General features: G+C 45.2%; 2 protein-coding genes and 1 long non-coding RNA gene across 4 annotated transcripts; 2 read left to right on the top strand and 1 right to left on the bottom strand.

The window, feature by feature from the left end:
* Positions 1-1,151: 1,151 nt before the first annotated feature.
* Positions 1,152-9,418, bottom strand: LOC118625126. Its single transcript, XR_004958630.1, has 3 exons — positions 9,378-9,418; positions 5,941-5,995; positions 1,152-1,193 (listed from the first exon to the last, which is right to left on the bottom strand). It is a non-coding gene; the product is annotated as an uncharacterized LOC118625126 (long non-coding RNA).
* A 1,522-nt stretch (positions 9,419-10,940) lies between these two features.
* On the top strand, positions 10,941-17,774 carry METTL17 (methyltransferase like 17). Of its 2 annotated transcripts, XM_036242622.1 has the most exons (14): positions 10,941-11,042; positions 11,186-11,339; positions 11,427-11,561; positions 12,915-12,996; positions 13,223-13,304; positions 13,624-13,697; positions 14,157-14,251; positions 15,260-15,330; positions 15,519-15,626; positions 15,885-15,953; positions 16,619-16,669; positions 16,927-17,019; positions 17,238-17,422; positions 17,496-17,774. In XM_036242622.1, exons 1-14 carry the CDS (start codon positions 10,962-10,964, stop codon positions 17,599-17,601), a joined length of 1,386 nt encoding a protein of 461 aa, XP_036098515.1. In that variant the 5' UTR covers positions 10,941-10,961; the 3' UTR covers positions 17,602-17,774. The 2 variants fall into 2 exon arrangements, with proteins under 2 accessions (XP_036098515.1, XP_036098526.1); XM_036242633.1 differs by lacking the exon at positions 16,927-17,019.
* Positions 17,775-18,753: 979 nt separating this feature from the next.
* On the top strand, positions 18,754-21,275 carry SLC39A2 (solute carrier family 39 member 2). Its single transcript, XM_036242649.1, has 4 exons — positions 18,754-19,080; positions 19,265-19,395; positions 19,637-19,675; positions 20,098-21,275. The coding sequence occupies exons 1-4, from the start codon at positions 18,966-18,968 to the stop codon at positions 20,728-20,730; spliced, it is 918 nt and encodes a 305-aa protein (XP_036098542.1). The 5' UTR covers positions 18,754-18,965; the 3' UTR covers positions 20,731-21,275.
* The last annotated feature ends 259 nt before the right edge of the window (positions 21,276-21,534 follow it).

The following is a 21,534-nucleotide window of genomic DNA, read 5'->3' as shown; positions in this document are numbered from 1 at the left end:
GTTGGAGGAATGGGCGAAAAAGGTGAAGGGATTAAGAAGTACAAATTGGTTGCTAGACTGACAAACCTCAAAGGGAAGAGGGTTGGGGGGGGTGGGAAGAAATAAACCAAAAAACTTATATGTAACCAATGGACACAGACAACAGTGTGGGAAAAGGCGGGCGGGGGACGGGAGTAGGGAGGAGGGTTTCAATGGGGGGAAAATGAGGAATATCTGTAATACATTCAACAATAAAAATTAAAAATATATGAAAAATATAATGGAATTGGGTGGATGCTTAGATAATTATAAGCTATTTTCCCATCCACATCCAAGAGGAGAGTCATAAGTTGTAGGATGTGCACTAATTCTTCATTTTTCAGAACTTTTCTACACAGTGTATATCTGTACACTGAGCACAACTGGCCCCCTCTCCAATCATTATAGTTACCAAAAATACCTCTAGAAATTTCGAAGCCACAAAGTCACTGAAAGTAACTGGTCTAAAATTTTATAAAAATTTGTGTAAAATTACTTTTTCTGTGCCATTATGTGATTAAATAGGAATAGCTCAGAATGCATTTTAGCCACATCCTCACATCCTACCGGTGTATATTTGATTTCATAAGTCTTTGTTTGTTCTTAAGGGACTCTAACAATGTTCAACTATTCATTCATTCAGCATACACATTCCAAGTTTTATGATATGCCTGGCCCTACTCTAAGCACTGGAAAAGCAAATTATGAATAAAGACAATTTGTGTCTTCCAGAGCTCCAATCACAAGACTGGAAGCTCACGGGTGACTATAATACACAACAATATGTCAGGATCATAGGATTTTTTGAGACCAAAATGACTAACACAAACAAAAGGCCCTGTAACACAATGAAGTTAGTTCCTTTCCATTCCCTCTTGAATGATTATAAAACTGGCAAGAAAGATTCCAAGGAAGTCTCTGCAAGGCCTCCCTGCAATAGCCCTTCTGAGTGAGGCCCAACTACTGACCCACTCCACCTTCCATACCTGTGCCAATGGCAGGGTGATATATTTAGAGCAACCCTCAGAAAGCAATTACCTCAAATGCATTACCGCAGCCTTTCCTATATTTTCTTATTTCATTCCAGAAACTTGATCAAGGAGACCAAGATCTGCTTTTGTTTAATGGCCTTCAGAGAAGATATGTAGGAGGACTCACAGAAGAATAAGGCAGACCTAAGAGACTAGGGAGAGACCAGCACATCAACTGTCATTGGAATTCAGTTACTTAGCTTTCTCCATTCATCACAAGTAAATTAATCTGCACCGTGTTATTACAACAGTCCTTTAAGTGGTACCCACAAGCAATGTGTGTTGTCATTCCCATAGAAAGCTACTGCATTACAAAATCCATGTGAATGAAGATATTGACGGTTGGCATTGCCTTATTAGCAGGTATCATCACTGAGTAGGCAAACAATGCAAGAGTGCCGAGGCTGAAGAAATTGCAAATACTGTACATTAAGATGGCTTTGAGCAACCCCGTGGCCAGTGTTCTTGACAGTTGTTCTTGCCACAATGCAGAAGACTTTTTTCTGGGACCATATCTCACAATGTCCCTTGATTATAAATAATGGCATAATGAGATTAGCTGATAATTCAGTGGCTGCTGTGACACTGATGTGGTGATTAAACTAATGAAATAAGAGTTCATATTTAGCCCTGGATGATTTGGCTCAGCAGTTAGAGCATTGGCCTGCGGTCCAGAGAGACCCAGGTTCGGTTCCTGCTAAGGGCACATACCTCGATTGCAGTTTGTCCCCGGCCCTGGTTGGTTGTGCGGGTGGCATCCACTCAATATGTCCCTTTCATGTCAATGTCTCTCTCTCTCTCTCTCTCTCTCTCTCTCTCTCTCTCTCTCTTCTCTATCCCTCCCACCCTATCTGAACAAAAAATGGAAAAATGTCCTCGGGTGAGGATTTAAAAAAAAAATTCATATTTAGCAGTCTTTTGATACTAAAGACAAAATCATGCTGACAATTCAGTGTCATTTCACTATAGCATGGGTTTGTATTGATTCCTGTTTCAAATAAACAGGTCCTCAGCCCAAGATTTTTCTGTTGATTAGATCATTTGGATTTAATTTGGAGGCAATGGAGGGCAGTTTTAAAAAATTTTTTTTATCCTCACCCGAGGACACTCTTCCATATTTTGTTCAGATAGAGTGGGAGGGAGAGAGAGAGAGAGAAACATCGACGTGAAAGGGACACATCGAGTGGTTGCCACCCGCACAGCCCAACCAGGGCCGGGGACAAACTGCAACGAAGGCATGCGCCCTTAGCGGGAACCGAACCCAGGTCTCTCGGGACCTCAGGCCGATGCTCTAACCGCTGAGCCAAACCAGCCAGGGCCAGTTTAAAATTTGAAGATGGAACCTATAGTAGAGACTATCAAAAAATGTGACTGGGGATGTGCTCTGAATACAATTTCTTCATGAATACCCCTTCCATTTCTCACATTCCAGAATACATATTTTATTATAAACATAACATTAAAGCTAGAAAATAAGCCTAACAAATAGGTTATCCTGGATGACTGTTCCTGTTGCAGAGATGAAGAAACAGAGACAAGAAGAAAAGAACTTAGCCTAAATATGCTGTGTACCCCACCCAGCTCCCTCTAAGAGGCAGCCAGGAATAAATGGGAACTCGGGCTTTTAAGGGAGACACTCCTGGTTCTGCCACTACTGTCTGTTAACTATGTGGGTCTCTGTTTGTTCATCTTTAAAATGAAGATACTAATATCTACCTTGTATGTTGTTGTGAGAGTTAAATGAGTCAATTTCACTAAAGGTCTTACCCCACAGCAGTTGCTTAAAAATGAGAGCTTACAGTTTGTTCTAAAATGTTATATTTTCTAAACTACATTAGTTGTCCTTACTTGTATCTAAATTTATCTAACACATATAAACAGGTATTAATTTTCACTCTCTCCAGTAATAAAAGACCAGAACTTTGAAACAATAATGCTGACTTCTATGGCAGAGATGGTACTGGAAATGTTATAAGGAAAACATTCTATTGATCATGTTATATTCTAAAAAATAATCCTCTCTCAGGCTTCCTTCGGCCAATAACACACATGGGCAACTGGGAGATTTGGTGTTGCCAACCCACAGCTCCCCCCACCCACCCCACACCAGCGGGAGCTTCAGTGTGCCAGGGCCTGGGAACACTGGTAGTGCATGGGAGTGAGCTAGTCACCAGCTAAATACACAGGGCTTATTGTTGCTGTTTTGGTCCAGGATACACATTCCAGCTTGTTTATAGCAGTAAAAGATTGGAACAAACTGGAAGGGTGTTACTGCCCCTGAGGTAACAAGGAGACAGAGAGCTTGTAGGACCAGTTCACTGCAGAAGGGTAACAATCATGTGCTATGGAAGCTGATCTGTTATGAGATATTTAAATCTTACGAGTCTATTTCTTGTTTGTTCTCCTCAGGGCTCAAAAAGGCTTTTAGAAGATCAAAGCTGGTCTCAACCTTGCTAAGTAGAACCAAGAGGGAAAGATCTGGTGCCCTCCGGCCTCGCCGAAGCAAGCAGCACAGCGCCCTCTGGAGGAGAAGAGGGGGTGCAACCAGCCAGGATCAAGATCAGCGCCTTCTGGGGTTGCTTTATTTACAGTAGCTCCAGAACAAATTGTCTCCATAACTCAGGGAGCACCACCCGAGGGCGGGACCAAGGCCCCCCAAGTAGATACCACCCCCACTCCCATCCCACGCTCTACGCGCCTAACAAAGATTCCTCAAGTGAAAGGGGGAATAAGAAAAAGCTGGAAAACAGGCAAGTCAATTTAGGATGTGATAAGGGCGCTGCACTATTCAGGCAAGAAGGGCGATTTCGCGTGGAGGAGACAGAGTGGCTCTTCCCCGTAGTCCGCCTCTTCTAAGACCTAGTAGGGAGACCTCATCTTATCCCAAAGGATCTTTGATCCTCACCTAGTTTCTCCTCAGTACAGTAATTGCCATAACTTACATTTGTAAAGTGCTTTAGGGATTACAAAACTTTTTTTTCATCTGATTCTCAACACAGCCTTGTGAGTTAAGGCAAGTATTTTTACGATCCCGTTTTATAAAGAGATAACTGACTGTCAGAAAGTTTCAATGAGCTGCCCAAAGTCACACAGCTAAGTGAGAAGCAGCCTAGAATATTGGCAGTTCCTTCATATTATCCATAAAAATAAAGTCCCCCACCATTAGAAACCTGCTTCATGCTGCAAACTAAGAAAGCATCACCAGCCTTCTCCTCCTCTTGGACTCACTTTAGCCAATTTATAACCACCTCACTTGGGCCCTAACCTACTCTTGCCTTCCCACTCTTCTCCCTAGTACCACAGAAGAGTTACCACGGCTACCTCTCCCCCTCCACTGAGAACCCTCATATTCACAGTCTTGAGGTCCCTTTACTAGGCCCTGGGCTGAGGATCCCACAGAGTTAGAGTTGGGGATTCTGCATCAGGAGAGGGGTGAAGTACCCCTACTCCTAAGACACATTATAGTGCCCAGCTGTAGGGAGGAACTGGATGTAGTGGGGCTGAGAAGGGTACTACCCCCTTATCTTCCTGGGATGAAAGCGGAGACTTTCAGTACTGACACTCAAAGAGGACCTCGAGCAATGTGTGGGGAGACTGCACAGCAAGGGCCTAGTGGTCCTTGGGGAAATCAGACCCATGCATGGCCTGGAGGATGAAAAGCAGCAAATGGAAGGCAGTCCTGACTCCTGGGCTCCCTCAAATAACTGCCTCCACTCCCTGAGCCTCCTTTTTGCTGCAGGTCATATGGGCAAGGAGTCTCATTATTCCCCTTTAGCCAGAAGAGCAGTGGCTAAGGAAGAAGAGAGTCTAAGTAGAAGGCATAAATCCTACACCAGTTTCCATCCTGAGGGCTCTCCCCAAGCCCTGCTCCCCCTAAGTAGCCCTGGGGTGCTCTAACTTAAAGCCAGTATATTGAAGAGCCTGGGGTAAATAGTATTCATTGTTTCCCAGTGAGGAAGAGGTTTCTGAAAGTTGGCTGGAAGAGGGCCTGAGGGGCCCTTGGGTGCAGGATAGAGAGGAAGAGCAGGAGCTGAGATCTGAGGGAAAGAATGGGTGCTGCTTAGATGGCCTCTCTCATACTGCTCCCCACCCCAGCTTCCATGAAGAAAACCACTAACACCCTAGTATTCTTCTCCTTCCACTACCAGAGCTAGAGCTTTGGTCTCAAGATTTTTTGCCACAGTCCACACTCAGGAACAGCTCTCCAAATGCCTCACTAGCCATATGCACTATAGCCTGGATCACCCCGGGACTCGCCATAGTCCTTGCTTTTCTTTCAGGGCTGACCACTCAGCCCTGCCTAGCCTCCTTCCTCTTGGGTTCAGGGCTTCCCCTGTGATTCTGACCTCATTCTGATCTGCCACAAGTCCCTAAACAGGAATCATTGTCCCTCATCTGGAAAACTGAAGTAAAAAGATACGTATTCACTTACGATGCAGGATCTATAGTACATGCTAAGTAAATCTTTTTTTTTTTAATATTACCCTTTTTAAAACTTTTTTCTTTATTGATTTTAGGGAGAGAGAAAGGGAGAGGGGGAAAGAGACAGAAACATCAATGAGAGAGAACATCAACTGGCCGCCTCCTGCATGCCCCCCTCTGGGGATTTGGCCCACAACCTGGGCATGTGCCCTGACTGGGAATCGAACCAGCAACCTCTTGGTGCATGGGTGACACCCAACCACTGAGCCACACCAGCCAGGTGCTAAGCAAATCTTTACAGAATGAAATGGGGCTGTCCTGGTGAAAGGAAAGTTCCATCTAGCTCTTACAACACGGCAGGGTGATGACAGGGCTTCTATTTGTAGAGCTCTCTGGAGTCTCCCAGATCCCTGCTCTAGTGTTTACATGGTTCAACACTAGAGAGTGCTTTCTCACATGTGCTGCTTACCTGAATGCCTTTGGGACTAATGGGGTCAATGCAACTGTGACCAGTTCAACTCGTTCTGTTTTTGAAAGAGATGGAATATAAAAACCAATTATATGTTGACTCCTCTTAGTGTTGCAAAACTTCTCCTTTCCCAAGGCCTTTCTTTTAACTTTTCCTGTAGGTTATAAGTCCTAAGCTATCAGTTATGTCTGTAGACCTTCTCTAGCTCTTCTAAAAGATCCTCCCACCTCACTCTTGGAAATGCTGGTGAACAGGAACAAGTCCATTTCTCTCTGGACACAATTAGAGTATGTCACCATCACTTTGTCCTATACTCTGGCCTAACTCTCCCCTCTGCCAAAGTAACCCTGTGCTTGTCAGATGAAGATGCCATGGAAAATAGAAGGGATCATACAGGTGCTCCATGCCAGACTACAACTGCCAATCTCTCCCACCCAGAAAGCCATCTCTGCTTCTTATTAGGGGCTCTGGGTCATGAATTTCAGCATGGTGGTAGAGACCCAGCAAGCACAGCTCATGCTTGCCCATTGCTACCACAGAGGAGTTTGTGGCTAACATGGCATGATTTACCAATGTCTGTCCCAAGGAAGGAAAGAGATGACTTTGTACTGCTAGACAGAAAATAAAGAGTCAAGGGAAAAAAACCAAATGTGTGAGGTATTTTTCTAAAGTCATTCTGGAGAATGGTTGAATAAGTTCCAGAAATCCCTTCCAGGCCTACTATCTAGCCATGGTGAACCATGGACAGTCACCTCCAGGTCTTATTCTGGCTCTGCCTGGAACATCCATCCCCACTTGGTCTTCTAGGGGATTTATTATTTATCATTTCAGATTCAATTTGGTGTCATCTCCTGGAGGAAACCTTTCCTGTTTCCTGCCACACACTCCCTAAACCTGCAGTTAGCACCCCATCTTCCCTTCTCTCCTCATTTTTGTTTTATTATCATCATCTAATTCGGTGGTTCTCAACCTTCCTAATGCCATGACCCTTTAATACAGTTCCTCATGTTGTGGTGACCCCCAACCATAAAATTATTTTCGTTGCTACTTCATAACTGTAGTTTTGCTACTGTTATAAATCGTCATCGGAAACATGTGTTTTCCAATGGTCTTAGGCGACCCCTGTGAAAGGGTCGTTTGACCCCCAAAGGGGTCGCAACCCACAGGTTAAGAACTGCTGATCTAATCACAGGTGACTGTCAGTTTCTGAAGGGCACAATCTATAACATCAGTCTCTGATGTTTCTGCCTAGAATACTGTCATATGGAAAAGACTCTGTAAATGTTTATAGAATAGCAAAAAATTGGATCAATGGATCAAAGGACACAAACATCTTTTGGGCTCTTGACATATTACAAACTGCCTTCCAAAAAGTTTGCATCTATTTACAGTGCTGTCTGCAGTATAGGTCTCACTGCTGTTTATTAAGAGAAACTGTGTCCTAACATTTTAATATGTATTTCTTTACTAGTGAGGTTAAATAAGTTCCCACAGTTCATTTCACTAATTATAATCCTGTTGGGGGAAAGCCCCAGTCTAAATTCAGGATAGATTCCCAAGAGCTGATACATCACCTTATTTAAATTCATAAGAGCTTTAATAGGAGGAACCTACATACACAGGCAAAGCAGCTGCTTGTTCCCAGTGGTGGTGAGCCAGGAATAAATCCACACCCTCCCTAACAGATCTCTTTTTATAGGGGTTTAATAGTAAAACCATATGGTGGGTAGTCACGTAGACCACCAGAAAGAACAATGCATTTCTAAATTAACAGATAACATCAGGCAACTCTCCACTCTCTATACATGCATTCCGGTTTTTTGGGTAGTCAGCCAAACCTGAGGCTACAGAGAGTTAAACAGTCACAGAAGGTTAAACAGAGTCCAACATTTTCCAGATGCCTTTTCTACTGGAGACATATTGCATCACTGAGCTCCCCTACAAATCGTCTATCATGAATTGTCTCTTTATATCCCAATAATAATTTTCTTACAGCTTGCCAAGGCTACAACCAAATTTCTTTCTCCCCCCCAAGCACATAGTTAAATGGAGGAGTTTTTTTCCTAAATTCTGTAGATCCATATCAGTGTAGCCCAAAAGGCAGTTTCCAACCTAAATTTGCTACAAGGCCTAAGGCAGTTAAGATTCTCCACATTACAGATGCTATTTTGTTGATAGGAGCTGCGGATAAGAAATATCAGACAGTTTTCAACAGATACCTAAATGTGCTGGAAAAGTGCAAGTCTGTCAAAATTATCTTTCTCTCTTATTTCTTGAAACTTGCCAAGTCTGTTTTCTAGGCTTTCTCCCCTTAAACCTCTAGGTAGAGATGGAAAGCAGGAGTAGGAGGCAAGTGGTATTAACAAAGCACAGCTCAAGGACACAGCCACACTGAGACCTTGTTAGCCAGCTTTGCAGTCAGTTGGTTAAACTGGGATACAAATTTGAAAGACAAAGTATTCTTCTCTAAGAAGGGTGACCTGAGATCCTATACTATCTCTGTACCTCCCTGGTATGGGCCTCCCCATTTCCTTGGACAGTTATGTAAAGAGTGTACATTATTTTACCACAGTGACAATGACTTTTCACAGTACATACTACATGACATTTGGAAAAATTTATAGATGCTATCTCATGCCACACAGTTTGGCTTGGCACAATCTCCATTCAGGCTTCCAAGCCTACTGCAGTTCATTTTACAGTTCGCATGTACTGCCAATTCCCATTTAGGCCAGAGCTACTGATCTCTGAAAACGCAGGTTCTTACAATCTGACTCTAGACCCAGACTTCATGGCTTAAGTAGAAACTCTTTATGTCCATACAAAAGCAGATTAAGATTTTAACTGTTTTGTTTGGAGAACATTTCTAAATGTTGGTCTCTCCATGGTCAATTCTAAACTTCTCCTGTCCTAAAAGCTTTTTCCCTCATCTGTACTCTAACAAAACTCTTCTTTCAAATTTACCAACTGAAGTCCAGGGCCACCTGTCATTACTTGAGCTAAATTAAGCAGAAATAGGATTGAATCATATATGAGCGTTTATTCCAATAATGCCGGCAGTATGAGAGAGCAGCAAGTCATCCTGGAAATTCTGCTCTAACATTCCCTCTTAGTCAGCTGATTATACAGGATAAGTAAGAAAAGGGCTGCGTGCAAGGAGGGAAGGGGAGCTTGGTAAGGGCTATAGGCTTTGTGGTCCTTGTGTCTCCTTCCAGGATCTTGAAGTCCAATAACAACGTAGTTAATTTTCTATGATATTAAAATAACTCCAACTGTTCCTGGGACCACAGAATGATCAGCATTCCTGAAACAACTCCTGGAGGAGGTCAGGGCCCAAGTAGAGCAACTAAGTAAAAGTGTTTCTTGTCCTTTGTTTGTTCTCAAATTGTATTTTCTTTTCTGAGTAATGGACCCATCTGGGTTTTGAGGCATCTTACCTTTTTTACAGCCCTGTCTGTCTTCTTTCAGCACATCCTCCAGTTTCCCAGGGTCTGTAAGAAAATATCTTTTTATCTATAGTCAGTAAGGTGAATAATCATTAAACAACTGTGGTTCTATTCCTACTGCACATCCTTGCCACTATCACAACTCTATGACATCCAGAGAGCTATATCCCTTTCAGGCACTCATCCCATTCACACAAAATATATTTGATCAGATGCTTCTCAGTAACTTCCTGTGACTACCTGACTTTGTCTAAGTGCTGATGATTCAGCTAGAACTGCCCTTAGATCACAGAAAGAGGGCCCCTTCCCTGGGCCTCACATATAAGAAAACCCCACATGTAACTAACACAAATATATAAAATAATAAATTAAAGAATACAGAGATTTCTCTGTCTCTTGGGATCCAGTGTAATTCATAATCCTCACCTCAGCTTACATGACTGGCATGGCTCTAATTCAAGGAAAACATGTTTCCATATCTCTTGCCCAGATCCTTAAAAGGTGACTACATCTAAGTGACAAGATTGCTTGTGCATGGTGCCTCTGCCAGGATAGCAGACATACACTGCTTCCAAGTACTGAATGGATCTGGGCAGCAGAATCATATAGATAAAAGGAAAAGACTGACTTATCAAATTCTTTCTCTCAGATAGCATGACTGCAATGTATTTTTATATTATGATGCATCAGGGTGCCAAGCATCTACTTTCTTCTTTCCCTTCGTGTTCCAGTGCACAGTTCCGAAGGTACTCACAAATTAACACACTATTTCCAAAGTTGTACATGGCAGCTGAGGCAGATTTTGAAATATTCAACACCTTCTTTACTCTTAAATTTGTCTATATGTAGGTTTGGACGACATGCGTGAAGCTTGATACTAACTCTTTATAATACTCTATGCATCTGAATACTGCTTTAAGAAGTGGTAAAATCGCAGCATAAGTTATAGCGTTTTGTATGATAAAATTAAAATGATACACAATATTTACTATGATCATTTTAACTCAACATATTGGGGGCTACAACAAATGAGGTAACACTATGTAGAAGTGCTTGCCACAGCATCTGGAACATAATGATCTGTGTGTTAGCTATTTACCTAAGGGGAATGGTTTAATGTGAAGAGAAACTAACATGTAGAAAACTATTACGTTTTTAACTGTTCCTTGTTGTTCTCTTCAGTCGCCTAAATCTGGCCTCTGTCTCATCTTCCCGTTACTGCATTCTCTCGGGGATGGGGTGCGGGGAGACCAAGCCTGCGGGGCTCTCCGGTGGGGAAAATCACGGGAACCCGGCAGATAACACGCCGGGAAAGTCCGCCGGTCCACCGAGCATCCCTCCAGGCCCCAAGAAGGAGCCCGCCCCGGGCTTTGGGACGCGGAGACCAGTCCCAACCCGACCACTTCGCTTCCGGGTGATTTACGTGTCGACTTGTTTATTGGCTATTCGCAAGCACTCGCTCTCCTCATTGGCTGATACTGAGCGAGCCGTCACCCGCCGACGGAGCGCGCTGCTGCGCGTGAAACTGAGGGTCACCGGTACCTACATTTCCGTTTCCGGTTCGCCTCCGGAGCCATGGCGACGACGAGGGCTCCGAGGTATCTGTTGGCGTTGGGCAGATGGCGCCGCGGCGTCGGAGTAGCACCCCAGTCCCGGGTGAGTGCCTGCTGTGTGTGCCTGCCCTCGGAGAGCCGGTGGGGCTCCGCAACAGCTGGGGCGCCCTCGGCCGCGCCTCCCTGAGCGAGCGCCCGCAGCCTTCCCTTCGGCCCCGCAAGCAGCTTTTCTTTCCTGGGCTGCAGGCTCTCGCCGCCCTTGTGCCCGGCGTCTCCCAGGTGGATAACAAGTCCGATTTTCTGGGGAAGAGGCCCCATCGCCGGCACCCCGGCATCCTGCAGCTGCCGCGCGTGCGGCTGCCTCAAGCGCTGGCTGACGCCGCGCAGTTCGTGCTGCTGGGTGAGTAACGGTGGGGAAGGGAAGCTCGAGGAGAAGCGGGGACGGTGCCCGCAAACAGCTGATGCCGCGTTTCTCTACGGCCCACAGAGCGTGCAATGCCTAGTGTGGAGAAGCAGGTGCAAGCACTGACCAATTATCTCTGGAGCCGGCATTTACCCGTAGAGCCCGAGGAGTTGCAAAGACGGGCTGTACATCTTGAGAAAAAATTCCGGGAAAACCCAGGTAGGGTTTAAGAATGTTTAAAGAGTAGGTCAAGTCGAAATAGCAGTGAGGAATGAAGAGCAAGAAATAATTTTAGTCTCTCAAATAGATAGTACGGTTTCTTACTTGACTTTCTGAACAGAGCAGTTATTACGGGGATGCCTCACTAAGAGAAGATTATTTCAGAGATTGCTCTGAGGGCTTTGGTGAAAGTCAACCAGTGTTACGTTATTTTTTCCTCCGAAACCACTAGATTAGGACAGCCTAAGTTTGTATTCAACCGAAATAAGGTCCCTGTATGGTTCCCTGTCCAGTGCTGAAACCTCCTTCAGGAATAGAGCAATAAGTATAACCCTGGCCGGTTTGGCTCAGCTGGTTAGGGAGAGCGTCGGCCTGTGGACCAAGGAGTTGAGGGTTCGATTCCAGTCAAGGTCATGTATTTCGATTTCAGTTTGGTCCTCCGCCCTGGTTGGACTCAAGCAGGAGCCCACCAATCGATGTGTCTCTCTCACATTGATGTTTCTCTCTCTCTCTCTCTCTCTCTCTCCCTTCCACTCTATCTGAAGATAAATGGAAAAATATCCTCAGATGAAGATTTAAAAAAATAAATAAGTATAACTTGTCAAGTTTTTCTCATTATGAGCTCCTTCATGTTACTACAGACCTACCTTTTATACATCTTCTATTCTCTGTACTTCTCACAGTACCTGGCCCATGATAGGCACCCAGTGGATAAAGTAGTACTGAACTGAACACAATCATGAGACTTAGGATTTCCGAGTCCTGTTTCTCCCTGTAGAAACGAGACAACACAATCTTAAGTTTTGGGAAGAGAGGAAATCCACAAAGTACTGTCCTTATACTATAGTTTTTTTTTTTAAATCCTCACTTGAGGATATGTTTATTGATTTTAAAGAGAGAGAGGAAGGAACAGAGAAACATTGATTGGTTGCCTTCCATTCACCCCTGACTAGGGATCAAACCCACAACCTAAGTTTTTGCCCTGACCAGGAATCGAACCCGCAGCTTTTTTGGTGTACAGGACAATGCTCCAACCAACTGAGCCACCCAGCCAAGGCTCCTTCAAATCTTTACCACACTTCCCTTCAATATAGAACAAAACCTGTGGGGTGGGATGGATTGAGTTTAATAAACTATTGTTAGAGACAAAATACTGTCTGATACACTCTGGTGCTAGTGGAGGTGGTCATTCCTATTCTTACCTGAAATTTTTCTCTAGGTTTGGCTTCTCTCTTAAAGTTTAAGACTTCCCAGGTGGGAGTTAGGGAGGAATGGGCAGGTAATATATTCAGATATTGGATTTGAGCCCTATTCTTACTAGGTCCTCACTTCCAGTCCTTGTTCTCACCCCAGATTTATCTCAGACAGAGGAGAAACTTCGTGGAGCAGTGCTGCATGCCCTGCGTAAAACTACCTACCATTGGCAAGAACTGAGGTGAGGGGGATTACAGGGACTGCAGAAGAAAGAAAAGTTTAACTTTTGAAAGAGAATTGGACAAATACAATTACATAATTCTGTGTTTCAAAAAGCAACCTGGTTTGTAAGGCTCCCCAGGACTCTTCTGTGTTACAAAGTGAGATTTCGTTTTCTAAAAATCTAGAGGTAGCTATGGGATAGAGGTTATTTCTTAGTGGAAATGACTGTCTGATTTTTCTGGCAGCTACAATGAAGGACTGAGTTTGGTGTATATGGCAGCAAGACTGGACGGTGGCTTTGCAGCAGTCTCCAGGGCATTCCATGAGGTGAAAGTCCTACAACTTCCAACCTAAAGTCTTTTCCATCAGTTCCCCTATTCGTAAAGTAGTCTTCTGGGGTAGGATTCTTGGGACATTTCATGTGCATTTTTTTAAGAGGCTCTCTTTAGCTTCTGAAAGGATACTGTGACCCAGGAAAGGTTTAAAGTCATTGTGTTAGGAACTTCCTATTATAGAAAGTACTTATATTGAATCTCAAAATACAGTCACATCTCATACCCTCTGTCTTGGTCTCCTAATTCATATTTAACAAGGCCCTAAACAAGTGTCTACTTACCCTACTGTGGGATATTATATATTTCTTCAGATCCAGACTCAGCTTCCAGAGTTCCAACCACAAACCCTGATGGACTTTGGATCAGGTACTGGTTCTGTCACCTGGTGAGTATCTTTCCTTCTCTCTACCCATTCTAGCTCTAGAGTGCCATGCTTACACCACTCCAATATCAAGAGATTGGGAAACCAGAAGAATAGGGAAGTTGATATATGAATGTTTCTTTCCTAAGAATAGGCAAGGCATGCGAAGGTACATAGATTAGGCCAGAACTTAAATGTCAAGTGAAAAAAGACCCATGTTCAGAAAGATTAAAAAAAAGGAAAGGAATTTAGTGTAGGTCCTAAGTTTTATATATCATAAAAAAAATTTTTTTCCTATAAGTAATTTTTTTAGTCTGAGTGTTTTGTTTAAAAGAATTGTAAACAAGAAAATGACATTGTTATTTTTTCCAACATATTAAGCTAACATTCTGTTTCCCCAGGGGTGGGATTCAGAATAGAGGGATTTCTTGTAGGAATGATTCTTTGTCATGAGAATTGGTGATTTATATTTTGTCATCTTAGGGCAGCTCATAGTATTTGGGGCCAGAGCCTACGTGAATATATGTGTGTGGACAGTTCAGCTGCCATGTTGGATTTGGCAGAAAAGCTACTGAAAGGTGAGGACAAGATATAAGGAAGGACTTTTCCAAATCTGAAGGCGTTAAGGAAGCAAAGGAATACTAGAAAGGGTGTTTTATTCAGGAATCAGGGAGAGAGCTAAAAGTTAAAGATGAGTCTGGTCTCTTTCCAATGTTATGGTCAAGCAGAGGGTTGTGAAGGCCTTTGCTGGACTGTGGATGGGTAAGAGTAACAGGACAGGTTACCCAGTATTCTTCCTGTCCTTTTTTTTTTTTTTTTTTGTTACAGATGTTTCTCCTTTTTCACCCCATTGGCACCCCCGCCCCGTCCCCAGCTTTGTTGTCCATGTCTATTGGTTATGTATACATGCATATAAGTTCTGTGGTTTATCCCTTCTCACCCCCCCACCCCCTCTTCTTACTGTCCTTTTTATATTTGCTTACCCTATGCACTTACTTTTACCTGGCACTTTTGTTGTTGTTAATCCTCACCCAAGGATATTTTTTCCATTGATTTTTAGAGAGAATGAAAGGGGGTGGGGGGACATCGATGTGAGACAGAGACATCAATTGGTTGCATTCTGCATGTACCCCATCTGGGGCTGGGGATCAAACCTGCAACCCAGGTACATTCCCTTGACCGGGAATCAAACCCATGACCCTTTGGTACACGGGCCTATGCTCTGACCACTGAGCAACATCAGCCAGGGCCTTAGCATTTTTCTTTATTCTCAGGGCCATGTTTCTTATCAGGATAGCACTTCAATTTATGCCTATACACCAGCCATTTCAGCCATTTTTATCATGGCATAAACTAATTACTAAAATTTAGCAGCACACTGAAAAAAATAGGTATAATTTTGATTCATTCACACCAGACGGCTATTGTGTTGGCTGTCATTTTTTTATTTGACCATCTAAGGGAAAAGAGGTCAGTGCCCCTGAGTAAACAGCCAGGTTTTGCATGTTTCAAACATTCTTGTGGTGCACCAGTTGAAAATTGCCGCTATACACTCATAGTTGCCACCCTTCTGCTTTCCTCCATAGGTGGTTCAGAAAATGGGGAGCCGTATGTTCCAGGTGTCTTTTTCAGACAGTTTCTACCTGTATCACCCAAGGTAAGTGGCAATGTGTAGAGTATACTAAATTTTGAATTTGGCGGATGGAAAACTGTCCTCAGCTTTGCAACCCAGCACTGAGTGTAGGGAGATAAAAGACAGCAGAAGAAACGTAGGGAGATAGAACTTTATTGTGCTCTTGGATGCCGGAGATGGTAGGTCTGTCACATTCCTTGTCTTGGTTTCAGGTACAATTCAACGTGGTGGTGTCAGCCTTTTCCCTTAGTGAGCTGCCTAGCAAGGCTGACCGCGCTGAGGTAGTCCAAACCCTGTGGCGTAAGACAAGTGATTTTCTGGTGAGTTTAAATCCCTGTTTCCTTTCAAGTTTTAAAGCAGCTTCATGGTTTTCATGCTTTTCCTTCTCTACATTGGAACTTATCTTCATTCTCGACCTTTTTTCCTCCTACATAGATTCCTTTGTCCCTCTTTTAGGATCACCATCCCCATCTCATATATATAATGCCATTTCCATTTGTAAATGCTCTTACAAAGCTACTGACATTTGCTTTTTTATGTAATTTGGGGCTTTTGCTCATTTTCCCCTTTTTGAACAGATACTGGTGGAGAATGGAACAAAAGCTGGGCACTGCCTTCTCATGGAAGCCAGGGACCTGGTCCTTCAGGTAAAATTCTTTCTTTCTCATACCCCCACCCTCAATTACTGGTGCTCCCCTGAAAACTAATACAACTAGTATACAAAGGCAAGAATTGCTCTCAGGATAGTAGGCATATGAAGTCATTATGATATAGGGTGGTATTTGGCAAACTGGGGCCTGTGGATCACATCTGGTCTGCCCCCTGTGTTTGTGTGAGCCAGGCTTATTGGAGTGTCTGTTGTGCATAGCTGTATTTGTGTATTTGTATGCCACACTACAAATGGCAGAGATGAATAGACAGATTTTAGTCTACCCTCGGAGCCTTTAAAATAAAGTTTGCTGACCCTTGATCTAGGACATTGCTGAGCCAAGAACATAACCTCTTTGGAATTTCATGAGCCAGGGTATAATCATGAATTTAATTGTCCTGTAGTGGGATTGTTTTTAGAGTGGAGGTTGCTGACAAGGAGATCACCATCCTATGTGCCAAATTCCTGCCTTTCTTCCGCTGCAAAAAAGACAGTTCTTTGTTTGGAGTATCAGAGAAGTAGCCAGTTTAACTCAAAGAACATAGCTACTAATTACCAGAATTGAATGTGAAAGGAGTCCTCAATTGACAGGAGTGCAGAGATTGACTTATGAAAATAGTCCCCTCAGGCCCAGCTTAATTTTTTTATTTCCTTTGACTTCAGGGAAAGGAGAAGTCACCTCTGGACCCTCGACCTGGTTTTGTCTTTGCCCCAGTGAGCACTACTTCTACCTTTCCCAACATGCAAAGATCTGAGCTCAGCTGTGGCCAGGACAAGTGAGAGGGCAAAGCCAAGCCACCCTCCACTGCTTAGTGTCCCTATCTGATTCTTAGTGGATCCCCTGCTCTTCCTACCCCCTGCTCCTGTGCCCCCTTATCCCTAGCCCTTCCTGACCCTGTCACTCTGAGTTTCCCCATTTTATGATCTGTGGTTCTTTTGTCTGACCTCATGTCTTTTGTGTGTGTTTACAGTGTCCCCATGAACTTCCTTGTCCCCAGTTGACAGCCTCTAAGCCCCTGGCCTGTAGCTTTTCCCAGGCTTACCATCCCATCCCCTTCAGCTGGGTATGTACCCTGGGAATATTGCAGCAGGGAGGAAATAGCTTGTGGAAAACAGGATGAAAAAGAATCAGGTGGGAGGAATTGGAAAATTCAGAGAATAGCCTGGAGATTGTAGGACCTGATGTGCATGGCATATATGAAAAGGGCTGCAGGAATGGGGTCAAAAGAATTTTCTCCCATATCTTTTCCCCCCAAAACAGTCTCTCATATCCTTACCTTAGAACAAGAAGCCAAAGGAGGAAAAGTTCTCAATGGTAATCCTTGCCCGGGGGTCTGCAAAGGAAGCTAGTCGCTGGCCCCGGATCACTCAGCCTGTCCTTAAACGGCCACGCCATGTGCACTGTCACCTGTGCTGCCCAGATGGGCACATGCAGCATGCTGTGGTCACAGCCCGTCGGCATGGCAGGTACAGTGACTGTGACCAAAATTACTGGGCGGTGACAGGAACCTACACCCACATTAACCTCTCTTTTTCATAGGGATTTGTATCGCTGTGCCCGTGTCAGCTCCTGGGGAGATCTTTTACCTGTGACCATGCCATCTGAGCTTCCTCCGTCCCCTGCTGAAGGTCCCCCTGAGAGTTGACAAGGATATGTAATGAGTTCTCTTGTATCATGCCTGCCAAGGCTAAAGCTACCTGGTATCCAGGAGGGAGTGCTGATACCCCTGTATATCTGCATTTGTTTGAAGTTTTAATAATTAAACGTTTTCAAAGAATGAAAACGGATCTTGTGATTCTTAAAAGGTATAGAGGTCAGTCATCATCGGCCGTCATATAATGAAGTGAGACTTCAGAGTTTCAGTGCCGGTTTTCCCCCACAAATCCCAAGCTCACCCTCTCCTGTAAGAATACTGCTGCTTCTACCAGAGATCAGGACTTAGGGAAGTAATCTGGGGTAGTAGGGAAAGCCGCCCACAGCACTCTGAGAGCTGGCCCAACAGGTCTCACAGTTGTTAGCCAGGCCACCTGAATAGGTGACCAGCAGCTGCCTATCCTCTTTTTTTCCCTCTCCTTCCTTTCCTTTCATCTCTCAGGGTTCATCAGCTCCCAGTGTTTACCTCTTGAGTTTTCCTCAAGAGTTGATCCCATCAGGTCTGAATCTTCCATCTCCACCCCCGTATGTCCACTCAGGGTCCTTCATTTACTGAGTTTATTTCTGTTTTCCCCTAGGCCTTGCTATTTCAGACCTAGAGCAACTTTCTTAGTATTAAAACTCTCAGTCCTTGTCCCACAATATTTATCAGGAAATAAGCACAGTCAGAAGTGATAACAGTTTCAGTGTTATAATACTAGAAATCTCAACGCCCGACTAGACATTTCCATACCTGGAGCTATTTTTCTCGGGTTACTGGAAGGGGGAGTCCCTTCTATTTCCCTGAGTGCTGGCAGCACTACTCCTCAGCCCCACCTCCTCACCTGCAAGTGGCCCCAAATCCCTTCTGAAAAGGTAAGGTTCAGGTATCCTCATAGCAGCCTATAAGACTTGCATTGGGCAGAGAGGGTGTGGAAGGCTTAGATCAAATGTCTTGAGTGAGTCAGGATCAAATTGTCCCCAACACAAAATAGCTGGGAAGTAGCTACCATAGACTGCCATTTTGTATTAGACCAGCCCCAGGCATGAATTAAGACAGCCCAGGGCCCTTGGATTAGTCATGGGACTGAAGAGGAGAAAGAGTACAGGGCTGTGCCTGGCAGGGAGTCTGGAGTTTCTGGTTTTGGTGTGAGCCAGGGGAGGGGCCTCCCTGAAGGGGGAGGGCTGGAAGCCGGGGCAGGGCCCCAGTCAGCTATGCAAGGCTACGAAAGCAGGCAGCACAAAGCAGAGGATCCAACAGCTTCCTGAAACTCAGAGTGGACACTACAGCTTTGACCATCTAAGGCACCACTCCTGCTCCAAAGCTTATAACTCCATTTGTCATTCTGAGGCCTCTGCTCATTCTGTACCCTAAGGATGGAGCCAGTACTAGGAGTAAAAATTGGCTGCCTGTTTGCCCTGCTGGCTCTCACCCTGGTCTGTGGCCTTATTCCCATCTGCTTCAAATGGTTCCAGATTGAGGCAGCCAGAGGTATAGCCCTTCGGCATCTTTCCCCCCATAACCTAAGTCTGACTCCACCCTGTCACCCTACCCTGACACCTTGCTCTGATCCTCTTGCCATCCCCATGCTTGGGTACTGGGTGCTGCCTGTTGCTCTTCAGTCATTTTTGTGTGTCTCATTGCCAGCTGGACTGTAACTCCTACTTTTCATTAGGTCGTCACCGCTGGGTCCTCAGCCTACTGGGCTGCATTTCTGCCGGTGTTTTCCTGGGAGCAGGGTTCATGCACATGACTGCTGAAGCCCTGGAGAGAATTGAGTCAGAGATCCAGAAGTTTGTGATGCAGGTGAGCAGCTGAGGTGCAGGCCTGAGGGGCCAGAATGATGAGCAGAACCAAAGGGAGAAAGGGGGAAGTGATGGAGCCAAGGACATGGGTGGAACGACAGGGAAGGGGACAACTCTTGTGTTATGTGAATGACAACAGGTCAGGCTGCACTTTAAGGAAAGCAGTGGAGCTGGAGGGTCAGGACAGGACAGGAAGCTGAGCTGCTCCATCCCCCATTTAATTTCTGCTTTTTTCTCCCTAGAACAAGACAGAGAGTGAGGGTGCTGCTAATTCAGCTGATGTAAGTGTCTCCCACCGCTGACCTGGGGTGAGGGGAACCAGAGACTCCTCACACCCAGACCCTTTGAGGAGAGGACGTGAGGAACACCAGGAATCCCTCTGCCCCTCCGTCAGACACTGCAGGGAAAGGAGGAGCCAACTCCGTCCTTTGGGGTTTACGGAACACCAGACAGAGCCCTTGCTTTGCTCTGTCCTTCTTTCTCTGGACCCTTAGACAAGCTCCCCATCATTTCAGCCCTACTGACACTGCACCCTTGGCCCCTCTGGTTTCCTTGTTGCATGTTCATGTCTCCTCCGGGCTTCATCGCCTACCCTTTCTAATGTTCTAGCCCCACATTTCCCGTTCTCTCCAGTCTCCCACCCCACCTCTGTCCCCCGGACTTCCGTCCTTTCCCGTCCCACAGCCCCTCTCTCTGTTCCCAGATGGACTATCCCTATGGAGAACTCATCATCTCCCTGGGCTTCTTCCTCATCTTCCTCTTGGAGTCGCTGGCATTGCAGTGCTGTCCTGGAGCCAGTGGAGGATCAAAAGTGCACGAGGAGGAAGTGGGAGCGGCTCATGTCCTTGGACTCCACAGCCATGGATCTCTACCCTTACCCTCTCGGAGTCCCTTTCGAGTCCTCGTCCTCTTGCTCTCACTCTCCTTCCACTCGGTGTTTGAAGGGATGGCTGTGGGGCTGCAGACCACAGTAGTAGCTACCGTGCAGCTGTGTCTTGCTGTCCTGGCTCACAAGGGGCTCGTAGTGTTTGGCATAGGACTTCGGCTGGTGCAGACAGGCACTGCATTACGATGGGCTGCGCTCTGCATACTGACATTTGCTCTCATGTCCCCCCTGGGCCTCATCCTAGGGCTGGCTGTGGCTGGAGGAGACTCTGAAGGGGGACGAGGCTTAGCCCAGGCTGTGTTAGAGGGGGTGGCAGCTGGCACCTTTCTGTATGTCACCTTCTTAGAAATTCTGCCCAGGGAGCTAGTTGGTCCTGAGGCCCCTCTGATCAAGTGGGGCTGTGTAGCTGCTGGTTTTGCCTTTATGGCCATTATTGCTTTGTGGGCCTGAGAGATTCCTGACTTTTCTGATGGACCCCAGGAGACACCTCCCATATGGCTCTGGCCCTCAGACACTTCTCCACTGAGACTGCGTGGCATTCACTAGACATCATCCCCATGAACTAGGTTCCACCTTTTCCTAAGTGAGATCCCACTGCTCACCCAGGACCGAGAAAAGGATGTATATTTAGGTGAGTGCCGATACACTGGAGAATTGATGTAAAGACCATCACCCCAGATTTGACTCTTATTCCATTTTTGCTACTGTGTGCAATAAAATGTCCATTTTACCTCCTCCCCCTTCAAGCATGCTCTACTCCGTTTCTCCGGGTTACCCAAGAGCCACCTAGTGGGGTGGGGGGTGGGAAAGGCGAGTATAGGATGCAGTCTTGTCTTCTGGAATCAGAGCCCTGAGCCATTTTGTCATTTGTAGCCATGTCCCCAGATGTGGGAGCATTGCTGAAATTCCAGCAACCTGCTCCCCCCTTACCCACAGGTGTTGAGAAACTGAGCCAGAATTCCCAGCAGTTAGAGAAGAGGAGGTTTAAAAACAGAAACCAGCCCTGGCCAGTTTGGCTTGGCAGTTAGAGCGTCGGCCTGCGGACCCAAGTATTGTGGGCTCAATTCGGTCAAGGGCACGTACGTCAGTTGCAGTTTGATCCCCAGCCCAGGTCGGGGTCATGTGGAGGCAACTAATCGATATGTCTCTCTCTCATTGATGTTTCTCTCTCTTTCTCTTTCTCCCTCCCATTCTGTCTGAGAATAAATGGAAAAGTATCCTTGGTTGAGGATACTTTATAAAAATAAAAATAAA

Source organism: Molossus molossus, unplaced genomic scaffold (assembly GCF_014108415.1).
Source record: "Molossus molossus isolate mMolMol1 unplaced genomic scaffold, mMolMol1.p scaffold_m16_p_1, whole genome shotgun sequence".
Classification (NCBI taxonomy): Eukaryota; Metazoa; Chordata; class Mammalia; order Chiroptera; family Molossidae; genus Molossus; species Molossus molossus.
Note: the sequence above shows the minus strand (reverse complement) of the source record. Positions and strands in the feature narration are given on the sequence as shown.

Bases quoted from the DNA above. Each gene is read 5' to 3' on its own strand.
- METTL17 (XM_036242622.1), top strand. From the start codon at position 10,962: ATGGCGACGACGAGGGCTCCGAGGTATCTGTTGGCGTTGGGCAGATGG. The intron at 11,043-11,185 runs GTGAGTGCCTGC...CCTGGGCTGCAG, and splicing joins GAGTAGCACCCCAGTCCCGG to GCTCTCGCCGCCCTTGTGCC. The intron at 13,698-14,156 runs GTGAGTATCTTT...TTGTCATCTTAG, and splicing joins GGTACTGGTTCTGTCACCTG to GGCAGCTCATAGTATTTGGG.
- SLC39A2 (XM_036242649.1), top strand. From the start codon at position 18,966: ATGGAGCCAGTACTAGGAGTAAAAATTGGCTGCCTGTTTGCCCTGCTG. The intron at 19,396-19,636 runs GTGAGCAGCTGA...TTTTCTCCCTAG, and splicing joins TCCAGAAGTTTGTGATGCAG to AACAAGACAGAGAGTGAGGG. The intron at 19,676-20,097 runs GTAAGTGTCTCC...CTCTGTTCCCAG, and splicing joins GTGCTGCTAATTCAGCTGAT to ATGGACTATCCCTATGGAGA.